Here is a 16,099-nt window from a genome sequence, read left to right as displayed (position 1 = left end):
TTATTAGATAAGAACACAGAAATTAGTCTGCATTATCCCACCCCAGGGGGGGAAAGGGTCATTATTAGCATATGAAGTTCAACTTTAATGGAAAGATTTGCATGTGTTTTTTTGGGGGGGTGGAAAGGAAGACTGCTCTGACAAAAGGCAGTTTGAAAACACTTGGAATGACTCATAACTGTATGTGTGGAGAATTATTTGTGTTTCGTATGATTGAACTTTGTTCAACAACTGTGAAATTGTATATAATAATCCCATGCGACAGTATCATTTTAAATATTATTGAACGTGTTGTACATTTGTCAAATTACTAGCATGGACTATTGCCTTTGTTGTAGTTTAAATATGTATTCAGTAGTATTGGCTAAATGAGCTAAATGCTGGATCAGTTCTTAACTACAATGGAAGCTAATAGGATTTATAAATCAGAAAAACCTATATTTTTGAAAATGTATTAAACATATTGATGTTCTTGTGCATATATTTTGTTGGACATTTTTTATATTGATAAAAATATAATAAAGTACCCCAACAGACTTAAACTCCATTTGTACATTGGGCTTTTCTATGACCATAGACTGTAATTAAGCCTATGAAAAACCTCTAAAAAGAAGCATTGTGCAAAAGGAGATGTCAACCGCTAAATAGGTTTCTGGTTGTGATTGAATAATGTCAAAAGGTCAGTGATCCTTGGGATGTCCCTCCCTGCACTAAATCTGTCAACTTCAATGAGGTGACATCCCAATGATTCCGTATAGCAATGCATCAGTGCACCCAAAGAGGAAATCCAGAACAAAGACAGTACAGTTTGAAGAAATCCCAGATCACACTTGTAGGCGAATCACGGCGACGTTGGCAAGATACATTATGCGTAGAATCACGTCATCTGTTCTAAAAGTCTCGTACGGAACAGTACATATGCAGGCCATCAAATCAGCGTCACTCCATTATAAAGTTGTTTTTGACGACAACGCAAACGTGTTAGTTTGTCATTTCACGAGGTTGGAGTAAAACCACGTTCAACTACTAGTATAGGTTGTGCCATTAGATTTCAAGACAATTAACAACTAAGGAAGATTTTTTTAATTCTCTCATTGACTTCTCAAACCCCAAAATCAAGTCTGGTCTGCTTCGCAAAAGTTCCCGGAAGTCATAGGATGTTACGCCTCTGGGTTTAGAAAATATGTGACCAGAATCTCTGTTGCGCCTCACGTGGGGTGACCCTAATGACCTTCTGGCTACATTCGTTGTGGGAAATCTGTCCGTGCAAGCTACCCAAATTATTTATAAAGTTAAATGCTGGCACAGTGTAATTGAAAATTGCAATCATCTTTCGATGAAATGATGTCAGCGAACGGACTGTCGACCAGAATTCAGCAGTTTTTGGATCCCCACGCGCTGGCGCATACTCCGGTAAAGAGATGAATGGGAGGCTAGCCAGTGTCAAAATATGGCTATGGCTAGTTATCGCCAGCGAGTTAGCTACATCATTTGATCTCAACATGTTAACAGTTATTTGCTAAACTTCACACCTTCATATCAATAGGGAGGTTTCCTATACCATTCTATTGAGGACTGGCTACACTTTAAGCTGTATTAAATAAATGTATAGAAATGTGTGCGTAGTTTTCTGCTGCAGCAGCCTTGCGAGCTTGATCTCTATCACGCCAAATTATTTTTGCTCCATGTGCCACCTTGCAGAATTTATTTTCAACTATCTATTTATCAAATATATAAAACGGTGTTTTGACAACTCGTTTTCTTGTGCCCTTTGTTTTCAACCTTAAAAAAAAAAAAAATCAACTAAGGATGGTGTTAACTTTAAAACTTGTGTCTATTGTTGTCAGAGCCCTTTCCACCGTCTCGGCCAGCAGATGCAGGACCTCTTGGGCGATGGAGGGATCCTGAAGGAAGTGGTCCAACCTGGAGAAGGCCCACCAGTGCCAAGAGATTCATCTGTATCAAGTACCTTCATATAATACTCTTTTCTTTAGGTTCCCTTACAACAGGGGTCTCCAAGAGGTCAATCGTGAGCTTCCAGTAGCTCGCAGCCCACCTATGAGTAGCTTGCCAAACAATTCTGAAAGTATATGCAATTTGACCAGTATCAGACACTTCCAGCTACTATCTAATCCAGGGGGTTTGCCCTAGCACTACACAGCTGATTCAAATAATCACAGCTTGACAATGAGTTGGTTATTTTAATCAGCTGTGTAGTGCTAGGGCAAAAAAACAAAATGTACACGGGGCGGAGCATAACATGACCGTGTTTGGGAAACTCTGATCTGATCAATGCAACATTGACATTATCCCACCCAGGTTAGCCACTATTGGCTTAAAAAGCCAAACCGAACGCAATATCTGACAATTAATTTCCAGCAATTATGCCCCCGTCTGTCTGTGTGGTGCGCACATTTCTCTGTCACTCTGTGTGTATCCATTTGATGTGACAACCATCTTGTGGGTCGACAGAAATACTATCTCCAAAACCTTCTCAATTAAATACATGCTAACCTGGCAGAAGTACACTACCATTCAAAAGTTTGGGGTCACTTAGAAATGTCCTTGTTTTTGAAAGAAAAGCAATTTTTTGGTCCATTAAAATAACATTACATTTATCAGAAATACAGTGTAGACATTGTTTCTTTCAAAAACACAGACATTCTAAGTGACCCCAAACTTTTGAACGGGAGTGTATATCATGAGGAAGTATATAATTTGTATCTATTATAAACTTTGCCATGAAATGAGCAGCAGCAGTACAGAACCTTCCCTAGACCGGCATATTTCTCACTTGCTTGATGCACAATTAAAGGGGAATTACACTGAGAAATATATTTGTTAGTTTTATTCCAGACCTAAAAAAGTAGTATTCTGATGTGATTTAGCAATTGACATGGACTCCGAACATTTCATTTTGTTGTTTCTCTATGAAAAATTGTAATTTTGAGAGTAAAAATCGAAGTATCTAAAACTTGGAAAGAACATAATTTGGGAAAACAGTGCAGTACATTCTCATGTCAACTACTGACCTGGGGAAGAGTTGCAGGGGAGAGAAGAACAATGTGCCTCTGACAGCTAGAATTATTTTTCTGGCTCGCAACATGTTTACATTTTTCAATGAAGGCCTCATGCTAGAAAAGGTTATAGACCCCTACGTTACAATGTAGCCTAAAGCATATGTATTGCATATTTATTGGGACAAAATGCAATCGATCACACCTTAGGGACACACCGCATGTTTTTTTTTGTGCCGATTTGAACCCCTGCTAATATTCCTTCAGTCCATTTCTCTGGATTTTTGGAGTACTCTGACCGACCATTTGAGACCACCAGCCATCTGAAGTACCCTCGAATGATGAAGCTTGGAAGAGGTAAGCTGTAGCCTATGGCACTCTGAGATAACTGGTTTTCATATGTGGCTTCATAAACAATTAATACACCTTTACCTTACAGACGTGACTCTGTGTGGCCTTGAGCTTGGTATTCTGACCATGAGGAAGGGCGAGTTCTCTCGTTTTCTCTTCCTGCCTGAGTACGCCTATGGAGCGATGGGCTGCCCTCCACTCATTCCTCCTGTAGCCACTGTGCTCTACGAGGTGCAGGTCCTCGACTTCCTCGACTCGGCCGAAGTGGATGAGTTCTTCGCAATGAGTCCGGTGAGGACACTAGGAGCCTTTTATTTAGTCAGTGCGGTATCTCTCAAAGTTGGTGGCGATAACCTCCAGGACCAGGTTGATTTTTTTGTAACAGATAATGTCAACCTACCTCATGGAAGGAGCTAAGATATGTTATTGGGTTAAATAGAGATGCAGAAACATGTTGCGGTTGTACAATTTTACTGAAGGGACTATTTCAGGTCATGCATCTCTGCTTACTGGGGATTAGTTGTGACTTTGTTGGCTGCCGCTCCCAAACCCCTCTCTTCCGCCAGGAGGAGCAGAACACGGCTCCTCTGTCCATGCTCCTCAACGTGGTCGACACAGAGCGCAGCTTTGGCAACCGCTGCTTCAACCACAGTCGATTCGAGGACGCAAAAGATCGCTACAAGCAGGTAGCGTCAGAAAAACACATCAGTCACGTCCTAAATGTTATGTCCTCGAATGAGCCCCTTCATTTTAGTTTCAGCATTATTTTATGATGAAGCATCATGTCAACTTTCCATGTATGTGAATGAATGAGAGGGGTGATGGTGATGCTTAAGTTTTGGTTCCCTGTCATAAGTGTTGAGTTTCATAAGCACACTGCTGTGTGTGTGTGAAATTTGACAAGCACACTGTTGTGTGTATGAGTGCGTTAGTGTGTACACGCACTACTGTGTCTACGTAGAAGTGTACGTGTGAATAACTTTCTACGTATTGATGTATACGTACAGTTGAAGTCGGAAGTTTACGTACACCTTAGCCAAATACATTTAAACTCAGTTTTTCACAATTCCTGGCATTTAATCCTAGTAAAAATTCCAGGTCTTAGGTCAGTTAGGATCACCACTTTATTTTAAGAATGAAATGTCAGAATAATAGTAGAGTGATTTTATTTCAGCTTTTATTTCTTTCATCACATTCTCAGTGGGTCAGAAGTTTGCATATATTAGTATTTGGTAGCATTGCCTTTAAATTGTTTAACTTGGGTCAAACGTTTCAGGTAGCCTTCCACAAGCTTCCCACAATAAGTTGGGTGAATTTTGGCACATTCCTCCTGACAGCTGGTGTAACCGAGTCAGGTTTGTAGGCCTCTTTGCTCGCACACGCTTTTTCAGTTCTGCCCACACATTTTCTATAGGATTGAGGTCAGGGCTTTGTAATGGCCAATCCAATACCTTGACTTTGTTGCCCTTAAGCCTTTTCGCCACAACTTTGGAAGTATGCTTAGGGTCATTGTCCATTTGGAAGATCCATTTGCAACCAAGCTTTAACTTCCTGACTGATGTCTTGAGATGTTACTTCAATATATCCACATCATTTTCCTTCCTCATGATGCCATCTATTTTCTAAGGTGCACCAGTCCCTCCTGCAGCTAAGCACCCCCACAAATGATGCTGCCACCCCTGTGCTTCACGATTGGGATGGTGTTCTTCGGCTTGCAAGCCTCCCCTTTCTCCTTCAAACATAACGATGGTCATTATGGCCAAACAGTTCTATTTTTGTTTCATCAGACCAGAGGAAATTTCCCCAAAAAGAACAATCTATGTCAAATTAGGTCAATTAGCCTATCAGAAGCTTCAAAAGCCATGTCATAGTTTTCTGGAATTTTCGAAGCTGTTTAAAGGCACAGTCAACTTAGTGTATGTAAACTTCTGACCCACTGGAGTTGTGATACAGTGAAATAATCTGTCTGTAAACAATTGTTGGAAAAATTACTATTGTCATGCACACAGTAGATGTCCTAACTGACTTGGCAAAACTATAGTTTGTTTACAATAAATATGTGGAGGGGTTGAAAAATGAGTTTTAATGACTCCAACTTAAGTGTATGTAAACTTCCGATTTCAACTGTATAACCTCTCCATATGTCTGGCCAGGCGGTCACTCTGCTGGGGAATCGGAAGGCGGAGGATGAGGAGGAGAAGAGGAGCATTGTGGCGGGGCAGCTGCCCATCTACCTCAACCTGTCGTTGACCCAGCTCCGCCTGGACAGGCCCCTGAAAGCCCTGGAATATGGCCACAAGGCCCTGAAGATCGACCCCAACAACACCAAGGCCCTGTTCCGCTGTGGTCAGGTCAGACCCTCAGGGCGGGGTGAATTTATATTCATGTGTGTGCCTGCCATATGCGATTGTTTTTGGCATCATGGTTTGGCCTTTGAATATGAAATATAGGTGAGCTGAAGGGGATCCACACAATGTTATCTTTATTTAGTAAGAAAATAAATCTTTCAGGTGGTGCATTTAGTATGACCATATGTTTAATGGATAACCATTGCATTAATAGCGTCTCATAATGATCCTAAAACGTATATGTTCTCTTTTTCACACATTTGAGTTTTGCATGTTTGGCGAAAGCTCACTTGTGGAAAGAATCAGTCACAGGGAAGATCTCAATTGTATTCTCCTCGCGTCCTCTCTCCTTGTCTCATTCTCAAAACCCATTGGAGGAGAATGCCAGAGGTCCTGCCCCTCTTACCTTCTCCTCCAATGGGTTTTTGAGAAGGAGACAAGGAGAGAGTACGATGGTGTATGCAATTGAGATCTTCCTACAGATGTTTCAACCAGAGGGTTTTCCTCAGGCCTATTTGGAGTTGTTTGACTTTGAGAAAGCCCAGGATTACCTCACGATGGCTCAGGCCAACAAACCTTTTGACGTCGACATCAACAATCTCCTGAGGAAGCTTGCCATGTAAGATAATAGTCCTGACATTCATTGTTTTTTCCCCCTTGCGACACATATGACTCAACCAAAATATTGTTATTTTTGCAGACACTACAAGGACTGTTTGGACAAAGAGAAAGAGCTGTGCTCCAAGATGTTTGCTGACTTTGTGAAGAAGTGAAGGTGACATGTTTGTTGGCGAGTGTGTCCTTGGTCATGTGAATGCATCCATCCGTTTCCACTCTGTGGTAGTTATTTCTGTGCTAGCCGCAGGAGGGCGCTGTAGGAACAATGCAATCCAAAAGCATTGATTGATTGATTCCTACATACAGTACATATCTTACGATTGGTATCCAGTTCACATAGTTGCCCCTTTTCACTCTGTTTTAGTGAGAGATAATGTTCCATCGGTGCACATCTAAGACAACCCAATCTAGTGGGTTTTAATGTCATATTTGTATTGTCATATTTCCATGTTCCTGACTGTATACAGTTTGTCTATTTTTTAATGAAAGTAGGTGACCATTATTACAGGCTTTAGGGCAATATATTTGAATTTGATTTGTATCATTTTGAGTTAGCGTGTGTTGGTTGGTAGAAATGCCTTGGACATGCACTGTATTGCATTGGAATTCTATCCTGATTTAGTATCTGATCATGCACGATAGATATTTACTGTGCGTCGAAGCTGAATTACCCCCACCACAACATGAAGCCCAGAAACAAAAACTAAAACCCTAATATGATCAATTTGATGTCTTTCAAAAACAAGCACATTTCTAAGTGACCCCAAACTTTTGAATAGTAGTATAAATATATATTTTAAAAAAATATATATATATATATATATATATATATATTTTTATATATTTATACTACCATTCAAAAGTTTGGGGTCACTTAGAAATGTGCTTGTTTTTGAAAGACATCAAATTGATCATAAATACAGTGTAGTTATTGTTAATGTTGTAAATGACTATTGTAGCTGGAAACGGCAGATTAAAAAAAAAATGGAGTATCTACATAGGCGTACAGAGGCCCATTATCAGCAACCATCTCTCCTGTGTTCCAATGGCACGTTGTGTTAGCTAATCCAAGTTTATCATTTTAAAAGGCTCATCGATCATCAGAAAACCCTTTTGCAATTATGTTAGCCCAGCTGAAAACTGTTGATCTGATTAAAGAAGCAATACAACTGGCCTTCTTTAGACTAGTTGAGTATCTGGAGCATCAGCATTTGTGGGTTTAATTACAGGCGCAAAAATAACTAATTTTTTTTAAGGAAACAAAATGAGACACTTGAGGACTTTTGAGATGCACCCTTCAGGTTCCTCAGCGCTTGGGGTGTGGGTACTGCCCTGGGCTACAGAATGTTGTGAAGGGCTAAACAACAGGAGACGCGGTTCCCACTTCACACTGCGCGCACATCTTACCCCAAACAAACACCAAGACTCTTTTCGGTCTGTCAGATTGTGTAAAAAAATGAATTTAAGTGCCTCCCGGGTGGCGTAGTGGCTAAGGGCGCTGTACTGCAGCGCCAGCTGTGCCACCAGAGACTCTGGGTTCGCGCCCAGGCTCTGTCGTAACCGGCCGCGACAGGGAGGTCCATGGGGTGACGCACAATTGGCCTAGTATCGTCCGGGTTAGGGAGGGTTTGGCCGGTAGGGATATCCTTGTCTCATTGCCCACCAGCGCCTCCTGTGGCGGGATGGGCGCAGTGCACGCTAACCAAGGTTGCCAGGTGCACGGTGTTTCCTCCGACACATTGGTGCGGCTGGCTTCTGGGTTTGATGCGCGCTGTGTTAAGAAGCAGTGCGGCTTGGCTGGGTAGTGTATCGGAGGGCGCATGACTTTCAACCTTTGTCTCTCCCGAGCCTGTATGGGAGTTGTAGCGATGAGACAAGATAGTAGCTACTAACAATTGGATAACACGAAATTGGGAAGAAAAAGGGGTAAAATTAAAAAATGAATAATAAAAAAAAATATATATTAAAAAATCCACCAGACCACCATCGAATGAAGCGCCACAGCTCTTTCCAAAACCTCATCCGAGCTTAGAAAAAGTGCCACATGTAACTAACATAATTGCAAAAGGGTTTTCTAATGATCAATTAGCCTTTTAAAATGATAAACTTGGATTGTCTAACACAACGTGCCATTGGAACACAGGAGTGATGGTTGCTGATAATGCGTCTCCGTATGCCTATGAAGATATTCTTTTAAAAATCAGACAATACCAGCTACAATAGTCATTTACAACATTAACAATGTCTACGCTGTATTTCTGATCAATTTGATGTTATTTTAATGGACAAAAAATTTGCTTTTCATTCAAAAACAAGGGCATTTCTAAGTGACCCCAACCTTTTGAACAGTGTGTGTGTTTATGTGTGTGTGTGTGTGTGTGTGTATATGTGTGTGTGTATATAAACACAATGTCAGATTTGGTATTTAGCTCAGTGTTGTAGACGACTACTAGACATCCACCTTGTTTTAAGGGTATGGATATTTACAGCGATAACTTCTAGTGAGAAGTGAGTTAAGGGTGCTAAGAAGCGTAATGGCCATGATAGTGTGCTATGGGCTTAGAGAGCTCATGTGGAATTGGAAGATGCAACATGAGATCCACTGGCAGCTCACATAAAGAGAAATTTCAGTTATCTATACTCAACACGATGACAGACTGAATCTCGAGTGTGATTTGTCGGGAGCATGTTTTTTTCCAGCGGTACATAAATATGCATATGTTCCAGACACTTGTACATAAAATGCCCGGCGCAGCAGAAAATGGCAGCAGTGCAGAAAGGCCTCTGCTTGCTCTTTCAGCTTCAAGTGGCAGCGCTCTCTTAAGATCAAAGGCTTCAGAGGGTAATTCAGGAATCATGTTAACTACATGCTCTGGGTGCTCTTCAAAGGGTTTGAGCACACTCCAGTTCAGCTGAGGTATCCTCCCTGTATCACATGGTGGGATCTGCCCTGCTTGCGTTCCAGAAGTGTGTGAAAAGAGCGGTGTCTGGAGCTAAATTTTGGACTCATTCTGTTGCAGGTGATGGTGTATGTGGAACTTAAAGTCAACACCAAAGACTCTCACAAGCCTCACTACAATATGTAGATATATTCACTTTGATTTCAAGTTTTTTTGTTCATAATGTACCAAAATGTAGAAAGCTATTCTGTACACCAAATCCAACTGCAGTTGGACACAGAGTGAAATTATAGAGTGAAAAAATGTATTTTTGTGTTCATCTTACAATATTTTCAGGGGCTATGGTTGTTTATTGAGGTATATTCAAGAAGTAAAGCCTCTTTCCAAAACATACCGTTATCTTGTCTTACTTGTCCGAATCAACATATTCTCCCAGTAATTCAAGCAATTCTCAGAAAAACGATCAATACAATGTATTCCTGGGGAAACCTGAATTGGAGGACGTTGTTCATGGAATCCAGTTGGAATAACTTGCTGGTTTTACAAGGCAGATTTCTTGATACCATTGACAAACTCTTCAGCCACACTAGGAGTAGCTTTCAGGCGTTCTTGTTCAACAAATTAAATGTTACAATTATCGATTTTGCTGTTTCATTATGCAGACAGCGGCATTAAATCACCCTGGTTTTGACACTCGTAGCCAAACTCATAAAATCATATTTGGATCTTATGCCTGATTGTATTCGGCTCTCAATCATAAATCTCATGTACTCGCACAAGTTAATAATGTATTTTTATGTTGGGAGCAACTAAATGTACTTCTAGAAGCTCCCATAAAGCCAGACACACATCCATATATTTGTATTAAATGAAAAGGTTCTACTATTGGTAGAACTTGTTTGCCATGGTGGCCAGTGAGTCTGTTCACTCCGCTCTGTCGGTTAACATCCAGTGCTCCCAGTATGTAAGCACTGGAAAGAATGACAACTCTGGGCATTCAGCATGACTGAGCATTATCACTTCATCTACCAAATTAACCTGGCGGTTTCAGAAACCATAGATGAGGAATTTCTTTAACCGGACTACAGTTTACTTGTGGCCCTTTTTCCAAGATCGGAGGAGGTTTTGGAAAGAGCTGTGGCGCTTGAGTTGATGGTGGTCTGGTCGTCAAGTGTCTCATTTTGTTTCCTTAATTTACACTGGTGTGAAAGAACTGGACAAGTGCACGCACATTCCTTTAGGGTATCCACTCTATTGCTTTAACCTGTGTTTTCAGATCTGTGTAGTTGGGAGTAGGGGGGGAAAAAGGGAGGAAGCCACATGAGACCTGAGATTTATCCTAGATGTTGACCTGTTCCGCTAGGCTGGGCGTGGGGCGGGATTGTCCGCAGAGCGCCCGGGCAATGTGGCTTCCGTCTACCGTTGTCGTCCAAGAGCGAGCGTGCCATGTGTGTTTGGCGAGTGTGCCTCAGCAAGGATCTTTGTCGGAGACCTTCAGCAAAAGTGTTTGGCTTTTTAACCACGTGTTAAGCAGAGAAACTCTCCCACCCAGTGTTTGTTTAAAGTGGTCGCTGTTCGTGAGATGGCTCCATCATTACAGTGGACCCAGAGCCATTCCAATTACTCTGTAATATGATTGGAAGGGAAACCATGATGTTTTTACTGCTGAAGGAGTCAAGTCAATGAAGTCTTGTCTAAAAGGCTAGAGCTGCTCATTTATTAATGTCTAGGTCTATAGTCATTGGTGCAGGTTGAAGACAACCCGTTTTATAATGTGATCAGGCATTTGAAATGGGGTGGGAAGATCTTGTGGAGAGTCGCTCCTCTGTGGGTTAGATTGTCAACAACACTAACTTGGATGAGATCATTTAAATGTAGTTGATGCTTTGTAAATTGTGCTTTGAAAAAACTTCAGGCTAAATGTGGAATAGGTGTTGCCAGTTACATTTTCACCTTTCAACAATAGACTTCCAGCACTTTCAAATTCAATGTTTTTCTTTTGCGTAGCAGTATCATACGCAGATGGAAGACCGAGACAATGCACATCTGTCCACAATACTGTTCAGCTCATGCACAGGTATGGGCCTATCTGGGAGGACTGAAGGCCAGGGTTCAGTGCTATGCTGTTGGTTTGGTCCACATGTCTCAGGCTTGGGGCTACAAAAACTTCAACCCTTATTTCTCACTCTCTTACTGTTCAGTTCCATTTCAGGGATATACTCTGCCTGTTATTTGAGTTGCTACCCCCCCCCCCGTGTGTCTGTCCTATTGACTTTAAAAGGATGAGTGCAGGCTTATTTGAATCAGGACTCATCCAAATTCACTTTAGCATGACTTTCAAAAGTCTGTCCAATTGCAAAGTTATGCTACTTTAACATGTATTTATGTTAGAGGGTGAGCAACCACATTTGTTTATAATCCATGAATGCTGTCGAGTAATGTTTACAGAATAGACTTTAATAAAAAAAAATGACTGGGCGTTTTGAGCATGATTCAAAAAGCGTCTGAAATGCAGTGTATTGAATCTGTCCATTTACCTTGTATGGAAAGTGCAATATTTCTAATGTACTGTATAATCCTATCAAATAATATGGCTTAGATGAATTATTTTGGGTTGGTCAATACTTTCTGTTTGGTGAGAATAGTCGGGTAATGGCCGGTGGAGGACTAGTGTTGTCGAGGTAGGATTCTGGGGATTAGTTAGGTTTCGGGAAGTAAAACCACTAAAATGTCCTCTGAAGTGTCTGAAAGCGCTTGTCTTTGTGTGATCAAGGAAGAACACTAGGCTTTGCACTCGGTCTTTTGGACTTAAGGCTTTGGATGTGGGTATTTTGTGCGTGTTTTTTTTGTTGTTCTTGTCTGTTGTGAAATTTTTTGCATCCATGACATTAACCTGTGGTGGTGTGAACCCACTCTCATTTAGGTTGCTCTACAGTCATGGATTGTGACGGTGTCCGTTCTGACAAGTTCAGCAAGAGGTCAGACCATATAAGGCTGCCTTTATGAACTGTGGACACTCTTACTCACACCAGAATTGGAGGTGATCGTCAGACAAGCCCCTTTTCAGTTCCTAAAAGGCTGTTTTGCAGAGGGCTGAATGGAAAGTTTGTCTTACTCAGGGTTCTGAAGCTGAGTTGAACCAAACCCTGTTTTCCTTGGGTAGTAATTGCATTTGATTTGAAATTAAATACTGGGTATTTTAGGCTTGTTGAATGAATGGAGGGGTTTTGTTTTCTTTGTTGGCATCCTAAGAAGGTAACAAGTGTACCCCTCCACTTTCTGTGCCCTCTCAACCTGTCCACATTAAAGGCATAAATAAACACCCACTATTATATCAGCAACATTCCGTATGTGTTCCTTTTCAGATGGTTTAACTACTGATACGCTATGTCCTTAGATATATTTTCCTGTAAATACACATTCTAATTTCAGCCACACCCGTTGCTGACAGGTAAATAAAATCGAGTACACAGCCATGCAATCTCCATAGACAAAGATTAGCAGTAGAATGGCCTTACCGAAGAGCTCACTGACTTTCAACGTGGCACCGTCATACCTTAAGGGAACTTTTTGACAATCACCGTATGGTTAGTGAGAAAGTCCCTATTGGAACTGTACGGTCCCTTACTAGACGTCCGAAAACATTTTTAAAATTCGGGGACGGCGTCGGGCCGAGCGGCAGGGCCAGACCTACCGGGAAGTCATCAAATGAACTTTGTCTGACATTCGGTTTTCGTTTTATAAAATAATCCAATTTTGGTCCATTTTTCCGCTATGCCGGAAGATCCCACAAGAGGGCATAAGCAATCATATTGCTATTGGACAAAACATCCCGAATCACGACGTGCCATATCTCGACAACTGAAAATATTTTGAAGCCGAAACTTGGTGAGCGTAGGTTTGGCATAAGGGGCAGATGGCCCCGAACAAGATGGCGTCTAGGCCTCAACGGTTTTTGAGTTATGGCCATATTTCTGGGATTAAAGGTCCAAAATGAAAATAGAGAAATGATTTTTTCACTTCACGTCAAAGTCAAGGAGCCTCCGGTGTCAATAAAAAAAAATCAGCCATTTATCTATCGTCATTTAAGAGAAATCGTACGATGACCAGATTGTGATGTTCAGATATAGGTGGGTTTTTTTTTCAATGGTTACAGATCCAGTTGCAGGGTGTTCATACGAATATTTTTAAAGTGTGCTGCGGAGCTCTGCGACATTTCTGTGATTTTCTATGATTTTCTGAAATAACACACACTCACTAAACCCTCCGTAAATAACTCAGTTCTTAACGTAAAGACTTAAAACTCAGGATTCTGTAAAGGCATACCCCAATGAGGATATGAGTTTATTTATAGCTTCCTGTGCCAACAGGAAGTGCCTTAAATGGTATCATAGTGGCTGTATCCAAGGGTTAAAAAGGTCAGATCTTTTCAAAACTTCATATGTGATTAGGCAACCCTCCTGAACTGTAAAATCACTCATTTCTCCCAACAGATGTCAAAGAAAAGCTCTCACACACACACACAGCAAGGATGGAGTGACAAAGCGCGGTGTTTAAAGACACAGAGAGCAGGCAATGGCATAAACATAATCCCAAGGCCGTGCCGAGTCCAACGAGGCGCCCCGCTTGACCGTAGCTCGCTCGGTCTGAGCGCAGCGACCATGAGAAAAATAGGCCCACAATGAAGCCTGCACCACAATGTCATTTGATTTTGGGTGACAGCGGCGGAACCGTTAGGTTTAGAAGGACAATTCAAACACAGGACTGTTCCTAAGGTCCTCCCGATCTGTGCAAGCCTAACCTTGACCGTGTGACATTAACCCTTCACAGTTAAAAGAAGGTGTTTACATAAAAACAGTGTGCATTGACTTCTCTCCCCATAGGAATACATTGCCTGCTCCCCTAAATACAACCTGGAGTCTATATGGGTTATGAATGCTGTATGAACCTGTCTTCTATGACATTCCATCAGACCACTATGAGGTCTACCTGTGTCGATTCTAAGCTTCCTGGAGCAACCGGAAGTGGTTAAATTGACCCAAAAGGTATTTGGATGTACATCACCTCCAAAGGTGGAAATGACTCTGCATTATTCAACCCTGTGTAGATCAGTCAATTCTCAACTTAAAGACTTAAAACTCAGGATTCCGTAGGTTTCTATGTCAGTCAAGACATGTGTGTATTTATAGCTTCCTGTGCCAACCGGAAGTGCCATAATTGGTGTCTCAGGAGCTGTTTGGAAGGGTTAAAAAATCAGATCTGTCCAAAACTTCATATGTGTGATTAGACAACCCCCATGAACTGTAAATCAGTCATTTTTCCCATAAAAATTCAAAGGAAAAATAAATCACACAGATACACAAATTGGATGGAGGGACGTATTGGGGTGTGTAGAGACTGACAGTGTCTTCAATAGTTAGCTTTGTTCGAGCTAAAAAGAACCGTCAGACCTAGAGTTCCGAAACTTTAGAATCCTGTTCTAGACCTCAGGTAGATAGTGCGTGGTGAGTTACGGCGCTCTAGGAGGTTCTCGGACCGAGAAACAGCGTTGAACATTTGCAATGACTTCAATTCATTTTGACCATTACGAAAATGGCGACATTTAGAAATGTCCCAGAGACACAAGACTAGGTGCATTGTGACCGTCTCGGCCCATAGAGACAGAACCCAACATCTCTGTCCGATAGCTCATTCAAGGACCCCGTAGCAAGGCATGGAAAAAAGTGGATTTTCAGCACCAATTAGGCTTTTACTCGGACACCAAATGACCTATCGGGCCGAAACTCGGGATTCGGGGTCGCCTCACATAGGACTACACATAATGGCCGAACTGGCCCCGCAGCTAGAAAGTAACTATGTGTTTTATGTTTTTTTTATGTTTTGTACCGAAGGCCTTGTGAATTTTGGGCCAGCTCTGAAGTATGTGATACTTGGCTCCTAAACGAGTTGGGAAAAGTGGGTTTGGTGTCAGTTTGTATCAGTTTGGTGTCAAAATGATATCAAATTGACTGATGGACGGTGACTTGCAGGTGACTCTTGTCCATTAGCAATATGTTTAAGCGGTGAGGTACCATCACCAAAAGCGACATTCTGAAATCAACCATAACGAGCAATGGAGAGGTACCAGTATCACTGCCCAGCCATCCTGAGGTCATCGGGCCAGTCAATTTGGCATTCCTGCATGATTTTTATGGCATGACAAATTGGTGATGGTGAATGCCCAGTTAACCATATGGCAAATGCACAGTGACTTTGAAAGAGTGAGAAAACATTACCAAATGGACATTCTGAAATCAACCCTAATGAGCGATGGAGAGGTACCAGAATCACTGCCGAGCCATCCCGAGTTCATCGGGCCAGTCAATTTGGCATTCCTGCACGAATTTTCAGTGACTTTGCAAAAGTGAGAAAACATTTGCAATATGTTTTAACAGTGAGGTACCATCACCAAAAGTGACATTCTGAAAACAACCCAAACGAGCGATGGAGAGGTACCAGAATCACTGCCCAACCATCCCGAGTTCATCGGGCCAGTCAATTTGGCATTCCTGCACGATTTTTATAGCATGACAAATTGGTGATGGTGAATGCCCAGTTAACCATATTGCAAATGCACAGTGACTTTGCAAAAGTGAGAAAACATAAACAAATGGACATGATGAAATCAACACCACGAGTGATTGAAAGGAACAACAATCACTGCCCGGCCATCCCGAGTTCATCAGGCCAGTCAATTTTGCATTTCTGAAGGATTTTTGAGCATGTCAAATTTCTTATGACATTTGGCCCCCACAAAACATATGCCTTATGCACAAGTAAAAAAAAACATTATGATAATAAAATATGACTAAAGTATGTTGATACA

General features: G+C 41.6%; 1 protein-coding gene across 1 annotated transcript; it reads left to right on the top strand.

Annotated features, from left to right (window-relative positions):
* Positions 1–1,227: 1,227 nt before the first annotated feature.
* On the top strand, positions 1,228–9,625 carry fkbp6 (FKBP prolyl isomerase 6). The gene is made up of 9 exons (XM_064977182.1): positions 1,228–1,413; positions 1,848–1,965; positions 3,285–3,374; positions 3,457–3,659; positions 3,935–4,054; positions 5,522–5,719; positions 6,226–6,335; positions 6,417–6,491; positions 9,355–9,625. The coding sequence occupies exons 1-8, from the start codon at positions 1,342–1,344 to the stop codon at positions 6,487–6,489; spliced, it is 984 nt and encodes a 327-aa protein (XP_064833254.1). The 5' UTR covers positions 1,228–1,341; the 3' UTR covers positions 6,490–6,491; positions 9,355–9,625.
* Positions 9,626–16,099: the final 6,474 nt, after the last annotated feature.

The sequence above is a fragment of the Oncorhynchus masou genome, chromosome 11 (assembly GCF_036934945.1).
Source record: "Oncorhynchus masou masou isolate Uvic2021 chromosome 11, UVic_Omas_1.1, whole genome shotgun sequence".
Classification (NCBI taxonomy): domain Eukaryota; kingdom Metazoa; phylum Chordata; class Actinopteri; order Salmoniformes; family Salmonidae; genus Oncorhynchus; species Oncorhynchus masou.
The sequence above is the reverse complement of the archived record's forward strand: the minus strand, read 5'-3'. Positions and strand labels throughout refer to the sequence as shown.